General features: G+C 41.3%; 1 protein-coding gene across 6 annotated transcripts in view; it reads right to left on the minus strand.

Moving 5' to 3' along the window:
• Nucleotides 1-16333, minus strand: part of LOC109031169 (kinesin-like protein CG14535) — a 192767-nt gene that overhangs the window by 146631 nt on the left and 29803 nt on the right. For all 6 annotated transcript variants that reach the window (XM_072298057.1, XM_072298056.1, XM_072298055.1 and 3 more), the window contains exon 3: nt 7239-7419. In XM_072298057.1, coding sequence (XP_072154158.1) covers nt 7239-7419 — 181 coding nt within the window. The remainder of the gene's footprint in view (nt 1-7238; nt 7420-16333) is intronic.

Below are 16333 nucleotides of genomic sequence, written 5' to 3' on the forward strand. Positions count from 1 at the left end.
TAAATTTCCCACAGCATCTATAAGGAGCATGACCTTGTCAAAAATCCATTGAATGATATCGTGATCCTAGCCGATGTTAGGAATGAAGTTAATTTCTATGAAAGCCTACATAGTTAAGAGTATAATGCGCTAGTTAAAGCTTGCGAATCTAATTATTAAGATCTAAAATTTAAGCTATAAAAACAAGCAACGATAAAGCAATTAGCACAGGGAACGAGGTTGATTTTGGTCTCAAGAGCTAGTTTGAGAGATAATTGCACATTTAAGATAATTTTGCATTTCCTGCGCTTCATAATTTAACGATACTGTTACTCTCTTAACAGCATGCAATACACATAGAGAACCTAGCCTCCCAATTTGAGGCCTAGAGCTTAAAGCACACCGTACTGCGCCTCCTTATTAAAACGCCTATCGTTCTCGTATCCTCGGTTTGTGGATATTTCACTCATATACTCCAGTTATATCTCGTACTCACAATCAAATAAATGTTTCGCACTAGGACTTATCTCAGTCTGCCAGGGTTCTCGTGCCTTAATACTCTTATCTTGTAGATAAATATTTTCATAAACTGTAATCTCCTCTTAAAGTTAGAGAAAAAGATAGCGTACAAGGTTGAATGCACAGTTTTTTTCTTTTCTTATTATTATTATTATTATTGAGATTTTTGAACACACAGCTTGCTTGAGATAGTACGGTGCATTTCAAGTTGCGAGTCCCAGTGCAAAGAATATCGATTTGCGCTCCATGTCCTCGACGCACATTGATGACGGCGCAGAGATACAACTATTCGTGCTTGATGGATGTCCGTGTTGCAGCTGCAAAATTGAAGGCGCGTTGGTGCGAAGCGTGAACTCGCAATGCTCAGATCTATACAGCAAATTAGGTGTCACTGGACTTTCCTGTTGCAACTTAGGTTGGAATGACTGAACCCATTGATTTACTAATGAGTCATCACTGGACGAAATTGAGCGTTAACTTCCGAAAGTAACTTAAAGACTGTAGGGAAAGATAAAGCAGCGCGGGGTCCCTAAAATTTATCAGTGGCGTGGCGTAAATTGTGATACATCGATTGATATGTAATTTAAACCTATGGTAAAGAATCGATTATTAAGGTGTTCGCTGCGAACACTCTATTTATCGATCTTTTTCCATAGGTTTAAATGGCATAACAATCGATATATCGTAATTCACGCCACGCCACTGAAATGTATTGTATTGAAATGTCTTTGACACATATACCCCGCAGACTCAACGCGACATGCATCAGTCGGAGGCATGCCTTATCCGCACAAAAACCTCTGTTTTGCCATTTCCCCACAAAAATTGTGATTGATATTTCCGCGCAAATTCCATCTTCATCAGTCGTGGTTTAGAAAAATATCTTCTCCTCCTAGATTACAATATGCATACTATTCAAAATCAGATAAGAACTGCCATTTTATTGACTTGCCATCAAGTTTTGGTTCAAATTTTTTTTGGCCTGTTTTACTTACGTCCTGATGGTGCTATTCTAACTTTTAGAACTTTAGAAGTTGATGCTCCGAAAGATATTCACTGCAACATATTCTTGAAGTACATTAAAACAATTACATTAATCTGCGCGGTGTTGCAAAATTGTGTGAATAAAGAAAATTTGCGGAGAGATTTTGTGCGGAAATGTCAATCTACGATATTGTGTTGAGTCCCACAATAACAGCAGGGAGGCTCATGATGTCTTTCTTCCTAATTTTTGTTCCTTTTGTTCTAGCCGGTTGGAAATACGGGTGTGATCCCTGCAAAACGTCCCGGGTTCTTTCATTGTATTTTATGTGTTATTTTTATTACTTGCGACCTTAGTCCCGATTTAAGTTTTTTTTTTTTTTTATTGTGTGGAAATGTTTAAATCGGAAATTTTGTACGGAAACGTCGACTTCCCCATCAGTCATTATTACAGACGAAGATTAAAGTCGAGAACCTAGATAGTCGGTGGGGGATCTCCAGGACATTTCGCTCCGATTAGCGTCCCCCTGAGTTTTCGGCGTTCCTACATGTTCTTCCATTGCACCTCCAGATCTCCAGTCGGAATCAATCATAGGGCATTAGGGTCCGGACAGGGGGCGGAGGGGCGGGAAGGGTTGGGCGAGGGGGCAAAAAACGAAGATTGGTTTTAAGGACTGGTGGAAGGAATGCATGGTCCCAGCTGCAGCTGTGCCGCCTCGAATGGAATCGGGCTGCGAGTAATCATGTGGACATGACGCCGGGCCGCACGCGCCCACCCGCCGCATGATTGAAAGTTCCGGCATCCACCCTCGTTGCCGCTCCGACCCGCCTACATCCAACTCGTTACGCGATCTTTATTTGCGGCGCACTTCGCCTTCATTTTATAGAGTAGGCAAAATGAGCTCCTGAGCGTCAAAATAGTGGTATCATAATTTGTGATTTACCAATTGATTGAGTATCCTCCTGCAGTCGTACTGGTAAATAATTTGGACTGCATCTTGCATTTAGAAACTACCATTTCTGGCCCAACCATAAAAACACTTTTCTGCGTATAGGAACATTAATTGGATTGCATTTTGCAAAAAGGAACCACTAGCATTGCAATGATGCTAAGATTGTGCAACTTCATCTTTTGCAATAAAATTGCGGAAATCGTGAAAAACTATGAAATTTAGATGGTAATTTTTGTCTTAAAGTTACAGTTTTTTAGCGAGTAAATTAGAAACTATTAATAGATAATCGGGTTTTTCCGCCAAGACAAAAGAAGTTGCACAATCTTAGCAACATTGCAATGCTAGTGGTTCCTTTTTGCAAAATGCAATCCAATTGTACATACGTCGTTTCTGAACTGAGCTACATATTGTACTTCCAAATTGCAAAATGCAGTCCATTTAGTTTCCACTCTATTGGGAGGGCGAAATAAGTTCCCGAACTCCGAAATTGCTCATTCTTCCAGCATTTTTATCACTCTTTGACGAACCTTTTGGCAGAGCCTTTGTCTTTCATTTTACAGAGTGCACGGAAAATGGACTGTGTAAATCTGTGTAAACAGATGTTATTTTTTCAAATCGTGATTTGCTCGAGGCAACTTTACAGATACGTAAAAATTAAAGGACGTTATTCGCACGGAAAAAGATAAAATGGATTCTTTCAATGACGGCTTTAATTAAATAACAATCACAAGCGATCAAAACACTTTCAATAATCATTTACCACGATGCAAAAATTCAAATACGTTCCCGCCACAGGAGGCTTCAAAATAACCCAATAAGTATTGAGACTCGATTCAAGTATATCGAGCATTTAGTCTCTCAGCGATCGCACTAAAGTAAAAGAGTAAAAAGTAATCCAAGATGGGTAGCATTGCAAACGCCGGTGCTAGGAAATCCCAACCCCCGAACAAAAATAATCTATTCTCGATTGAGTGTTCGGAAGTTCCTTAAACCTCTCCCGTGGAGAAATAAATCATATCGATTCCTCTCAATTTAGCGAGCTTTAAAAGCCACCTCCCCAAACGATCCCGTTTCCACCACACCCAATAAGCATCACCCCGAGCCGTAGCGACTCACAAGTCCATCATAATCCCGACGCTAACCGAGATGCAGTAGCTTTGCGATATATATCGATTGATCTACCATTTGAGCCTATGGAAAAGGGTCGATAGACAGGGTGTTCGCAACGAACACCTTAAAGTCGATTCTTTACCATAGCTTCAAATGGGGTAGTATCGATAATCGATCATTCACGTCTCGCCACTGCTCTGCCGTGCTAAGGAAGAACGCTGTATGAACATTCGGGAGTTGCCAAATTTCCCTTGATACATACATATTAATCGCTTTACAGCACTCCCTCGCGCTCGACGACTCCTAACCTCCACTGCTCTCTTTCAAACCACATATCTTGGGGGATTGAGCACCTTAACATTTCCGCTTCGATCCCCTCCCTCCAACCTTTCATTGGGCGCCCTTTGCATCTTCTCCCAGGAGGAACCCAATAATTTCCCTTGATAAAACATGTATTTTTGACGACTATCATGCATGTTATTCCTTGAAATTTTCAGATATTTTTTTATTATATTGCGTGCAAAATCGCCTGAAAATTTTGGACAAAAATATTCACAATTTTCCCAGTAAATTCGATTTTTATCGAAAGAAACTTGGCAACGTCTAAAGGCTCATACGGCGTTTTTCCTTAGCAGTGCTGAGGTGGCGACCACGGCGGGCGGCGGGTGCAATTCACTCTCGCTCAATTAACGCCGCGAATAACAATCAGGGAGTTCTTTAAGATTTATCCCTTCGTCGAGGGGAGTAAGCGGATTGCCCTCCTGCCCTCCGAAGGGGCGTCAAGGCCGAGGTGTTGACGGATCCGGAGAAACAGCGGCGGCGTGTGGCCCTTTGTGAGCCCTGAATAAAGAAATCCGCGTCACGCCGCCGCCCCCGAGAGGAGGAAGGGATGCCAGGGAGGGACTGTCGGAGCGTCGAAACGGACGCTCACTTTTCCCCAAAGCAGTCTGGCAATTAATAATTTCGTCAAGTTAGGGTAATTCCGAAATCAACCCCTTAGCGACTTTCCCGCGTTGCCGCTCTCCGAGGGAATCGAGTGTTTTACGTGGTGATGCGTGGTGGAAAAATAATTAGGGTCGGACACGAAAAAATTGTCTTGCTTCATCTGAGAGTATTTACACCGAAAAATAAAGTTGCTGAAGTACACCGAAAAAAAGTGGAGTTGATTCAACATTCTGGATGTAAAAAAAAGGTGCGAGAATTTATGAAATACTGAATTACCCGTTAGAGCAGTTACTTTAGCAATGTCAAGATGTCAAACTACTGCTGTGGCGGGTAGTTCGGCATTGCATAAGTTCTCCCACACTTTGTTAACATCGATAATACAGACTAGACCATGATTACAGCACCAAAAATACCACTGTTGATGCAGTATCGTCATATACCTATACATGTGTATTATACAGCGGTGCATTGAGAATTCTCAGAATAGACCCCGACTAATGAGAGATAAATGCATTTTTTGGGCACAAAATTTAAACATCTTGCTCCCTAAGAGTCTAAAGTCTGGTTTATTCAAGTAATCAAATCGCACATTAGATTTTCCAATAGTCCAATTCCAAAAAAGTGTTTCCATTGAGCTGACACTAAGAAAAAGTTAGCACGATTATTGTATCAGAGAAAAATGGAAAATCTCGGGCATTGAAACTCGAGAAGTTTCAAATATTTTTAGCATTTATAGGAAATGAATCTTCAATGACCAATTTCACATCAACAGTTATTACTCTCAAAGTGATTCTGGATTGACGAACTCTTTCGTGAATTTTAAACGTTAGTTCTTGACAACCAGCTGAATTGAAATTTTTCAAACGTCTATCGTTGGACCCCCCCCCCATCCTCTTCAGCGGGCCGATTATTGAAATTTATAGACAAAACTATAGACAAAGAAGATATAAGGAGAAAACGGCGATCCTATAGGTTGACATGGGTGGTTTTTATAGACTAAGGGGGTAAATAATGGACTAACTATCGGGTCTCTCGTGGGTTACCGTTAGTTAGTCTATTACCTAGTCATTTGTCCATTGCATCCATCCGCTTCCACCGATAGGATCCCTCCATATCCTTTTTGTCTTCTTTGTCTATTGCTTTGGCTATCAATTACAATAATCATCCCGCTGGGTGTCCCTTTCATTCGGTCTAATTGCAGATACTTTCATCCCTTCGATATCTGGCAATAGCGTGCAAGAAAAGTGACAAACCCTTGATAAACACCTCTGGATTAATTACGTCGTCGGGATACGAGAAGGGTCGACCTCGCGCGAGACCATTCCTTCGGCAACGTTGCGAAACCGAACGAAAAAATGCGATATTTCGCCGATAGAAACTCAGAGAACTTCGCTCAATTGACAACGTCAACGCGGTTGTCACAGCGTCTTAGTGTGGAATCATTCCGGGGCGCACCCTTGTTGTTTCGGGACGAATAAAATATTTACCCACCTAGTTATAGCATTGAATTTATTGCCGGCGCGAATGACTGAGAGCTTTGAAAGTTGATTCAACAGCCGTGCCGCAGCTGAGCACCGTCGACTGAGCTGCGAGAGTTTCTGCTTTTAAAATTTCCCTCATCCGCATTGTTCTCTACCTCTGTTTGGAGAACGCTGTATCCTCCAATAAACATTGTTTACATTGGTAACGATGAGTGAACAGTGTTTATACAGGGTCGGGGGTGTCTATGCTGACATTGACTTACGAATGGATTAGTGGCATTTAACCATTAATACCTTACTGCAGGTTGATTGTTGAAATTGATAGACAAATCTATACCCAAAAAGATAAGGAGAAAACTGAGCAATCCTATTGGTAGATGGGCGTGGTTGCAATGAACAAAGGAAGAAAGTAATAGACTAACTAACTGCAACCCAAGAGGGACCCTGCAGCAGCTAGTCCATCACTTTCTCCTTAGTCTATAACAATCACTTGTTCCGACCGAAAGGATCGCGCCATTTCATATTTGTCTTCTATGTCTATAGCTTTATCTATCAATTTCAGTAATCAGCCCGCTGCAGGGTCTTCTACTTATCCAGGGAAGGAGAGTCGTGACAATGCTGGAACGGGTTCAGCAATGAGTGTTTTAGCAATGGGGTTGTTGCATGCATTTTTTTAAATTTAGTTTCTAGAAGTTGGTGGTGTGCTGATTGTTAAGGTATTTTTTTACAAAAATTTCTGATGATTGGAACATAGAGAAAAAGCGTCGAAAGTTGAGAAACGGTTCGAAACGGGGTTCCTTCCCGCGCCTTGAAAAGTTCTATGACTACATATTTTTTATTCTCAAATCCCTCACCCATGCAACAACCCCATTCAGGGTTACCATGAATTCTTCATCTTTAAATTCCCTGACTTTCCCTGACTCTTTTGCTTTTACCCCGACTCCAAAATTGTCTAATTCCCTGACCTTAGAACAAAATTTCCATACATATTTTTTGGGGTAAAAATACGCCGACTTTTGCTAGACTTTGATAGGTAGTTGTGTCAGAAAGTCCCTGACTTTTCCCAGTTTTCCAGACCGTCAGCAATCCCGCTATTTCAGCGTCAATATCTAAGAAGAGATCTTAACTAGGAGAGATTCAACTTGCAAAGCTACAACCGGGAACTTGTTGCCGAGATGGAAATAAGCCGGAGAAAATGAATGTTCACTTGACGCTGGCGAAGAATTTGATTGAAGGAAGTGGGTCTGATGTCATTAGCGTGGTATCTTACCTTGCCGACGCTGTAGCTCTCGGAGATGGAGAGGCGCTTGAGGAGGTTGGCGGGGAGGAGCGGGGGGTGGCGGAGGAGCGCCTTGCTGAATCCGCTCATGCCGACGACCTCCTCGTCGGAGCTGCTGCGCCGCCTCCGCCGCTGAGGAGAGCTGCACATCCCGTTCGACTTAGCACTCTCTCTGGAACAAACGGGAAATCCATCATGAAAACCAACGAATAGATAGTTAAAGACATCTCGTTTTTACAAAAATCGGTCAATTTTTTTCTTGGAGGACATTCCATGCTTTTTCTGTAATTTATGGCATGGAATTGTCACGAGATTTTCTGCGGAAAAATACTAGGTGCGCCGTGAATTGTTTCGCGAAGAAAGAAAAAACAGCGAAAAATGTAAACTTGCTTGAACTAGAGGAGTTGGGGGGGGGGGGGTGTTTGAACGGGTTGAGGGGGTTGAGGGTGTTAAAGGGGGTTAAGGAGGTTAGGGGTTAAGGTAGTTGAGGGGGTTGAGCGGGTTGAGGTTGAGGGGGTGGGGTTGAGGGGGTTGGGGTTGGGGGGTTGAGGGGTTGAGAGTTGGGGGGTTGAAGGGGTTGGGGGTATTTTCAAAGTGCAAATCAAATGGCAAAAATGGACTCATATTAATATGTTTTAGGTTTAGATCGATGAATCATATATTTTTGTGGGTTTTCAGAAAAATACGAGCTTTGTAAGAGTTTTTTTTTTTTTCCAACGTGAATTTTATAAGGTTGCAGCTTCAAGAAACAGTCACATTGATTCTTTGCAGTTTTCCCCTGAATTCCGCCTAAATTAGATCCAGGATGCCTAAAAAATTATCTCCCAAAGTTTCGTATCATCCCTGCTAATAACAGAGTTTACGATAAAGAACGGACCTAATTTTTCTTGGTGTATTGAATCGTCCGATTGAATATTTCTCGAGGAGTTGCAGGATTACATTACCCAAACCGCACGGGCGCGGTGATTTTCCGCGGCTTGATGGGAGGAAAAGGGCGCAGGAAAATAAAGTGGGGATAAAGAAACCACGGGCAAGTGTCAATTTGGAGGGAAATCCGCCCGTTAAACGAAAGTAAGATACTGCCGGAATCCGTAATTTCCCTCAGGCGGTTACCTCACGCGTCGTTGTCAAAGGTCCTAGGACGCGATGGTGCAAGCGGAGAAAGCATAAAAAAGACTTGCTTGACGTTTTCAATTCTACCGTGATAAGGAAAAAGGCCGCGTGGACATTGGCATTTTGTAGAATTTCTTCCGATGAAATATATATTATTGAGAAACGTTGTGAACGTTCTTCCTTAAGATTTGTAAATACGTCAGATTAAGAATAGAGTACCAGAGGACTTAGTCCGAATATACGGATACAACAGGAAGAGGCTAAAACATTTAACACGTTAATGAATGTTGATCGGCTGTTCAGTGGTGAATTCCAGTGGTTACGTGATGTGATAACGACTTGGGTCAGGTTTACATTTAATTATTTTGTTAATTTTTCGTTTATTTGCAGTTGAAAATAAACCGGTAACGGCTCGACATGGACAGCCTTTTTGATGTTTTAGCCTTGCTTTTCCGTGTTTTAATCTCTTCCTATTGTATTCGTCAGATTAAGTTGATTTGAAAAATTTGAGGGCGAAAATTCGCACGTATTTCGGGAAATTGTACTTTATCGGAAGACTTTTGGCAACATTTAAATGCTCATAAGATGTTTTCCCCTCCACAAGACAATTGGTAATATTGTCTCATAAGGAGGTGCGTTTTGGACATGTGCAAACACGTGTCAGGTCGAACATAGGGATACCACTATTGCGGCTCTTATGTGGCCGCTTTTGCCTATCTTACTATTAGAAGGCGAAATACCGTTTTGTTGATTTAATGCACGAATACCGCATTATAAACGGGTAATGAGGCTAAAAATACAGTATACTTGTATCTGTGCGCAGATTGGTGCTTTTATGGATCACTGGAAAAAAAAAAAAAAACACATTGTATCTAGAGTCCAGACTCTTAAAAACATCGACAAGAAAAAATACTCTTGATTCAATCGGATTTAAGCTTAAGTCAAGAGCCAAGCCTCTTAATTTGAGCGGATTTCCTTTTGATTTAAGCTTAAATCTCATTGAATCAAGAGCCCTTTTCTTGTCAATGTTTTCAAGAGTCTGAACTCTAGATCCAATGTGTTTTTTTTCCAGTGATGAGCCAGATATATCACAAAATGCAGTCCAATTGAGTTATGCGTTTTCAGAATTAAGCCACCAAGCGCTCATTCCTCGAGTGACTCGTTTGGCAACCTGGCGGTCCTTTAATTTTTCTACGTCCCCGAGTCGGGATGAGAGGCGGTTGCTTATCTCCCGGCGGACGTTTAAAAAACGAGTTCGACATTTAAACCGCGGCGAGGGAGCGCGTGTGTGCGTGAATATAAATACGCTCCGTAATTGGGATAAATCGTCATAAACATTGTTTTAAACTCGGGGCCGACGCAGACGGAGGGCGTCGTTCGAGATGACTTGATTTCCGAATTAGACGCCGCGGCGCGTTGAAACGTGCGGATAAGCCGCCATCCCACAGAGTTGCCACCCCAAATTGATGGAACTAAGGAAGTTTCAGCCATCCCTCCGTCTTGAATTAAGGCGGCCCTTTAAAAAATCGGGTACTCTCCCTCCTTCTTTTTAATCAAGGATCCATGCCGCAAGCAAATCGTCAAATTAGGGATTTTTTCCGAGGATACAGGCAGCGGACTGATTATTGAAATTGATAGACAAACGATAGACAAAGGAGACGAAAAAGTGTAGCAATCCTATTGGTTGGAACGAATGGTTCTTTTAACACTCTAGGGTGGGTGGGTTGCGTCTTTTACTTCCTTTCTTTGTCCAATGCAACCATCTGCTTCCGTCGAGGGGATCGCTTCATCTTCTGTTTGTTCTCTTTGTCTGGATTTCCAGCTCGCTAATTATTGAAATTGATAGACGAAGTGATAGACAAAGAGTACACAGGGAAAATTGAGCGATCCTATTGGTAGAACCGAGTGGTTGTTTTAGACTAAGGGGGAAATGATGGACTGACCGCAGGATCTCTCGTGGGTTGCCGTTCTTTGCTCATTGCGACCGCCCGCTATCACCAATAGAATTGCTCCATTTGCCCGTCGTCTTCTTTGTCTATAGCTTTGTATATCAGTTTCAATAATCAGCCCGCAGACTTCCCGTTGTTTAATTCATTTTCTTTGTAAGAGGAGGGATAAGTGCCGATAAGGGCTGGTTTTGAGCCCACTCTGAATTTCTGCAACTCTTGATTTTTTCTCCTTGAAAGTCTATACTTTGCGGAATGCATCATGATTTGGTCATTTTCCGCCTCGTTTTGGGTCTAATACCGACCAAAATATGGGTCCGAAAGCCGAATTGGGAAAAAATTTAGGATTTGCGAGTTTGCAGTCAAATGCCGAAAAATCCGCATTTTTCGCCAAAATCACCCACCAGACCCATGTTTAGGCCGGTGTTGTACTCGAAAAGAGTCCTAAAATGACATAAACATGATAAATTTCGTAAGATATAGACTCCAAATGAACAAAAAAATTATCGAGTTGAGGAAATTCAGCTAAGGCAGGCCCAAAAACGGTCCATATCGATACTCCTCCGATGGAAGAGAACATATGTCGCGTGCTGCTTTAATTCATACCTTAAGGACCAGATACACCTGCGCGCTGTACGCGCGTCTTAACCCGCGATTGATTCACTGGTAAAAAAAAACCTCTTGGTTCAAGAGTGCAGTTTCTTCTCGCCGAATTTAAGAGTCTGGACTCTTGTTTCAATGCAAAATCCGCTTGAATCAATGCAAAATCCGCTTGAAACAAGAGTTCAAGACTCTTAAATCCGGCGACAAGAAACTGCACTCTTAAGTCAATGCAATGCGGCATTGGTCCGAGAGGTTTTTTTTTTACCAGTGTTGGCTACGAAGATAGCCGTACTCGACCGAAGGCCTACTCGCCGCTCAAGAAGCGCGTCTAGTTCGCAGGTGTATCTGCCCTTTTATCTAGAGATGTATCACACTTTGCGAGGAGATACTGACCAAGAATAATATCAGAGGAGATAGAACTCGGCAACGCTCGCTGAGCAGAGACCAAGGTGGGCCGCGGAAAAAATTGCGATTTTAAGTAAATGGGTGCTAAGTGTATTGTGGATGCAAAGCACACGAAACGACGAAATAACGGCAATTTATTTCCCGAATCAGAAGCGTGTGAAATTGGAAATCTTTTCCTTCCTCGCTTTCCACCTCGTCTCCTCCCGGTCCCAACGTCCCGTCGACGCGACGCGACGGCTGCCCTTTTCGTCTCGGTCTCGGGTCTCGGCCCGCCAGCACGTGGAATATCTACTAAGTTCCCAACTACTCGCAGGAGAAAGTATCATCTCTGAGTATTAAGAGGGGATCATGTTAAAACGGGAAAATTGGACTTTCTCTTCGCCCTCCCATGTGTCGACTCTTCATTCTTTTACCTTTATCGTCTTGCTAATATAGACTGGCTTTTGGGGAAAGGTATTGTTGTCGAAGAGAAATGTTCAAATCAGGCACATTGTCAATTGCCTAGGCAAATAGTCAAATCTTCTTGATCAGGTTGAAATTTTGATTTTTTACCCTAATTTTGGACAAAATAACACGTTACTCTTGTAAGAAAGAATTCTCTGTGAAAATATGCAGCATACAATGGTATTTTAAACGATTTTAAGATCCTGAATGCATATCTCTCATAAAATTTGCAGCACTTCATAACACAAATTTTAACATTTAAATGTACAAAGGGCATGTAAAAAGGAAAGAACGAGGAGAGTTCAGAGTATTCTTCCCAAAATATCGAAAACTCCTTGAATTACGCCTTAAATTCACAGAATTCCCTAAACTGTCAAAATTTGACTACCGGCCTAGGCATTTGATAAAATGCCTGATTTGACTAATTGCCTTCGACATTGATATCATTTAGATGTTGCTAATATCGTGCAATTTACTTTATTTTGCATTTTACTTGGAATAGGAATGAGATTTAAAATAGTCTCTAATATTGCTGCAACAAAAAAAAAAAACTGAGGTTAACCCTTAAATACCCGAGCCGGGTCAAATTGCCCCGAGCCGAGATATGCTAAAAACACGTGCTCCGCAGATTTTTGGGACCGGTAAATACGAGCCTTAGATATAATTTGACAAATACGTTGTGAAGAAGAATCAGACATCATATTGTAAAAAAAGAAAAAATCGTGCCAACACAGCCGGAAGATGGGAGAGGCATAATTTGGTCTCGTTTCCCCCCCCCCCCCCCCCCCCGACATTGAGTCACACCTCAGTGGCATGCAGCGTGAAGTTCCGAGTTCACGCCTCGCGCCGGCGCGCCTTCAATTTTGCAGACGCAACACGGACATCCATCAAGCACGAATAGTTGTATCTCTGCGCCTTCATCAACGCGCATATTTTTCCTTTTGACTCTATACTTAATTTTACTTTCCTCATTCTAATCATATTGAGGAAATGAATACATTGAATTACTTGCATTGTTTAAAAGTAAACGTCACACATAATAGTGCCGCGATTATTTTATTTTTGTACTTATCGATGCTAAAACCACATGAAGCTCTATTCAATCACACCTCAAAGAGCTTGTCTGTCATATGCAGTCCTTATATATCAAACCCAAACTAATAAATTCCTCAAAACTCAAAGACAAATTATCTTACGTCCGGAAATAATGTTCTAAAAATGTTTGAGGATTTCCCGCATTTTTTAAAATAGTTGATAAAAAAATATAGATTGTTTGATCTTTGCCAATATGAATTAAGAGCAGAAAAGTTGAAATGCTGCAACTAAGTAGCGATCTCCTTTGTTTCACTTTTCCGTTGGAGTAATTTGCATTACAGGAGGTGTCTGTGCAGTTGTGCATGAGTGCGATGATTTAGTTGAATATTTGGCAATGCTTCTTAAGCGCGACCTTTCGACCGGCGTCTGAGCTAGTTTGAGCTTACCTTCCAGTTTCTGAAATTAGGATTTCAGCTCAAATGTCAGCGTGAATATATATCTGCAAGTTGACACGCGTTCCCCAATGGCCGGACCGTCGCTCCTTCCGTGACTTGGAAGCCCCAAAATCCACGAAGTTTAATACCCATTTCACACCTCGCGCCACGTGGCAAGGAAAAAGGTGAGTTCAGGCCTGTAAGGAGGCCCATAGACCAAAAATCACCGATGCTTCACGGAGAAAAAACTGCCATGAAAGAGCTTCACTGTGGTAGCTAAATTTTACTGGCTTTAGAGAAAAGGAATCCATTTTTTCGGTGGCTCAAAGTGGGAGTCTTAATTTGACTACAATTCGCAATTAGGAGCTAAAATTTCTGGCTTACCTATAAAAAAACTTATGTGCTAAGGGGAATTAACGGTGCATATGTTGCTATTAATCTGAGCCGGAAATTTTAGTTCCTAATTGCAAAACGTTGTCCAATTTTTTTTTAGATATGTATAATTTCAATAATCCTGATTCTGAACGATATCAGGCCTTGAAGTGTACTTTTGAACTTATTTATCATAAGTGTTTTGAGTTTCTCGCGTTTAAGTAAAAATGTCATTTTTACACTTTCACGGCAAGTTTCGTTTATTGAATTATTGTGACTTTTTTTCAATTAAATTTTTTAGGAGACTGGGAAACGCAGTCTAAATGCATATTATTGAAGAAAAATTGAATTTCCCTCTATGCATACGTTTCCTTGCTCCATGTTCCTCCCAACCCCAGCCTCCAATTCCATCCAAAGCTGTTACTTTAAATATTTTATTTACACCACGAAGTGCAAGCTTTAACAACTTGTTTTATCCTCAATATTGACTTACGAGCGAAAACATAAATAACATATTTTTTATCAAACAGCACACAGAAGTAACGACGTTCGACGGATCTGCAGCTACACACGACTGTGAGCACCTTACAATACCGTGCTGAGAAAAACCGCCGAATGAAAATTGAAACGTTGCCATATTTATTCCTTTAAAATTCAAACTTTCCGAAAAACTAAGGGTTGTTTTTCAGTGATTTTTTCAGGTGACATTCTTCAAAATTTATTCTAGTACTCCTCAAAATTTTAGAAAAAAAATTCAAATTTTTCGTCAGAAATGAATATTTTACCAAGAACGAATTTGGAAATGTGCGAATGTTCTTACGGCGTTCTTACGCCCGAGCACAGCGGAGTTTTCCACAACTGTTACAAAAAGCTTCCCGGCACTCACTTAAGACTACAAGGCAAGGAAGCCAGGTTTTCAGCGCTAACCTGTCATTCATTCACCGGTTTTTTCCCGTCTCGGGTTCTCTCTTTCCCTCTCGGGTCTTTCGATGAGAAGAAATAGGAAGCGACACCTAATGGATGTTTGCAGAATGCGATTCCTGCGGCGGCTATATTTTTTTGCGAGAGATAAGAGCGTCGAGCGGGGGTGGGGGTGGTGGGGGGGAGGGAAATATATTGGGTTTCGTTTTATGTATTCACGGAGTCTCCTCTCTTGCATTCTCCTTCGATCAGCCAGGGCTGTTACGCGGGGAGGTTGTCGGCTCCGATGAGTGGTTTCTCCGTTTAGTTTTTTGTTTACCCGGGACAGTCGATGGAATTTCTCGGGGGCCTTTCGAGTCGAGCACTGTTCGTGTCTTATTCGAGTTGATCCGCCTTTAAGCTGCGAAACGTCATTTGTATTTTTTGATGGGGCGAGCAGAAAGTATTTTGGAAAACGACAGGTGTGCCTATCGTAGAACGTCTCTTTTATTTTTCACGAAAAAAAGTTTTTGTTTAAAAATTTTAATTTTATTAAACAGCGGGAACTTTCTTTGTTAATTTTGGACAGGAAAGTCAAAGCTGCGAAAATTCTAATTTTTCTTTAAAAAAAAAATGTTAATGATTTGGTTTCATTATTTCATGACACACAAAAAGATCCTAATCAAAAAACACCCCTTGTTTAAAAAAAAAGGGGGGCTCCTTTCCATTCAACTCAATTCTGTTCGGAGTTTGTCCCATCGTCCATATATATAGCGCCAAAGCTCCGAACTTATACGTTGTAGTAGGTATCAATTAGACTTAAGGCTTGGACTTCGACAATGTTGTCTAAAGTCTGATTTTTAACTTCGGTAAAATTCATAAAAAAAAGTATCATATTATTTAAATTTACAATTTTACAATTTTAAATTTTATTATTTTTAAACAGTACGAAATGGCTATTCGTCGGTACGGTACCGACGGATAAATGGCTATTCGTCGGTACCATACCGATGAATAAATAGCTATTCGTCGGTACCGTACCGATGAATAAATAGCTATTCGTCGGTACCGTACCGATGAATAAGTAGCTATTCGTCGGTACCGTACCGATGAATAAATAGCTATTCGTCGGTACCGTACTTTGATTTTAGTACGTAAATTGTATTAAAGATATGGTTTCTTAATAATATTTTGGTGGAAGTTAAGAGCTAAAAATTGGGTGAAAGATGGAAAAAAAGCCCAACACGAGTTGTAAAGAAATATTCTCCAAATTTAATTTATGTATTTAATACTCTCACATAATACTGAAATGTACTACTCTGTCAAATAAATGATCAAAGCTCCGCGAGTCCCTCTCTTCGAGCTATCCGCTGAAAACGCTCCAGAGAAAGATTCAAAAATTGGTATGAAAAGCTCGTGTTTGACCAGTTTTTGACTGTTTCTCGGCTCAGGAAGTCTCGCCGAGAGTCGGGACCGTGCGGAATCAATTCTACGCCTCCAAATAATTAGGATGCGACTGAAATTTCGAAATTTTTTCTCAGTCGAAAAAAGAGAAAAATCGACATATGGGTTACATCGACTAAATTTTTCGGATCAAAGGCGAAAGTTCGCGGATCGGGCCGAAACTAGGGAAGCTCGCTTAGAATTGACCCGCTGAGTGGGATTTTCTAGTCGGTTCCAGAGGGGGGACGGAAAAAGCTATTTTTGCATCAAGCTCTTCTAGTCCATGAAACCCCAGTCGATTTTTCCCGATTCATTCCGATGAAAGAAAATAATCCGAGATTAGTATCAAATCCCGTGTGCGGCACCGACGAATAGCCATTTATTCATCGGT

This window comes from Bemisia tabaci, chromosome 3, assembly GCF_918797505.1.
Source record: "Bemisia tabaci chromosome 3, PGI_BMITA_v3".
Taxonomy (NCBI): Eukaryota; Metazoa; Arthropoda; class Insecta; order Hemiptera; family Aleyrodidae; genus Bemisia; species Bemisia tabaci.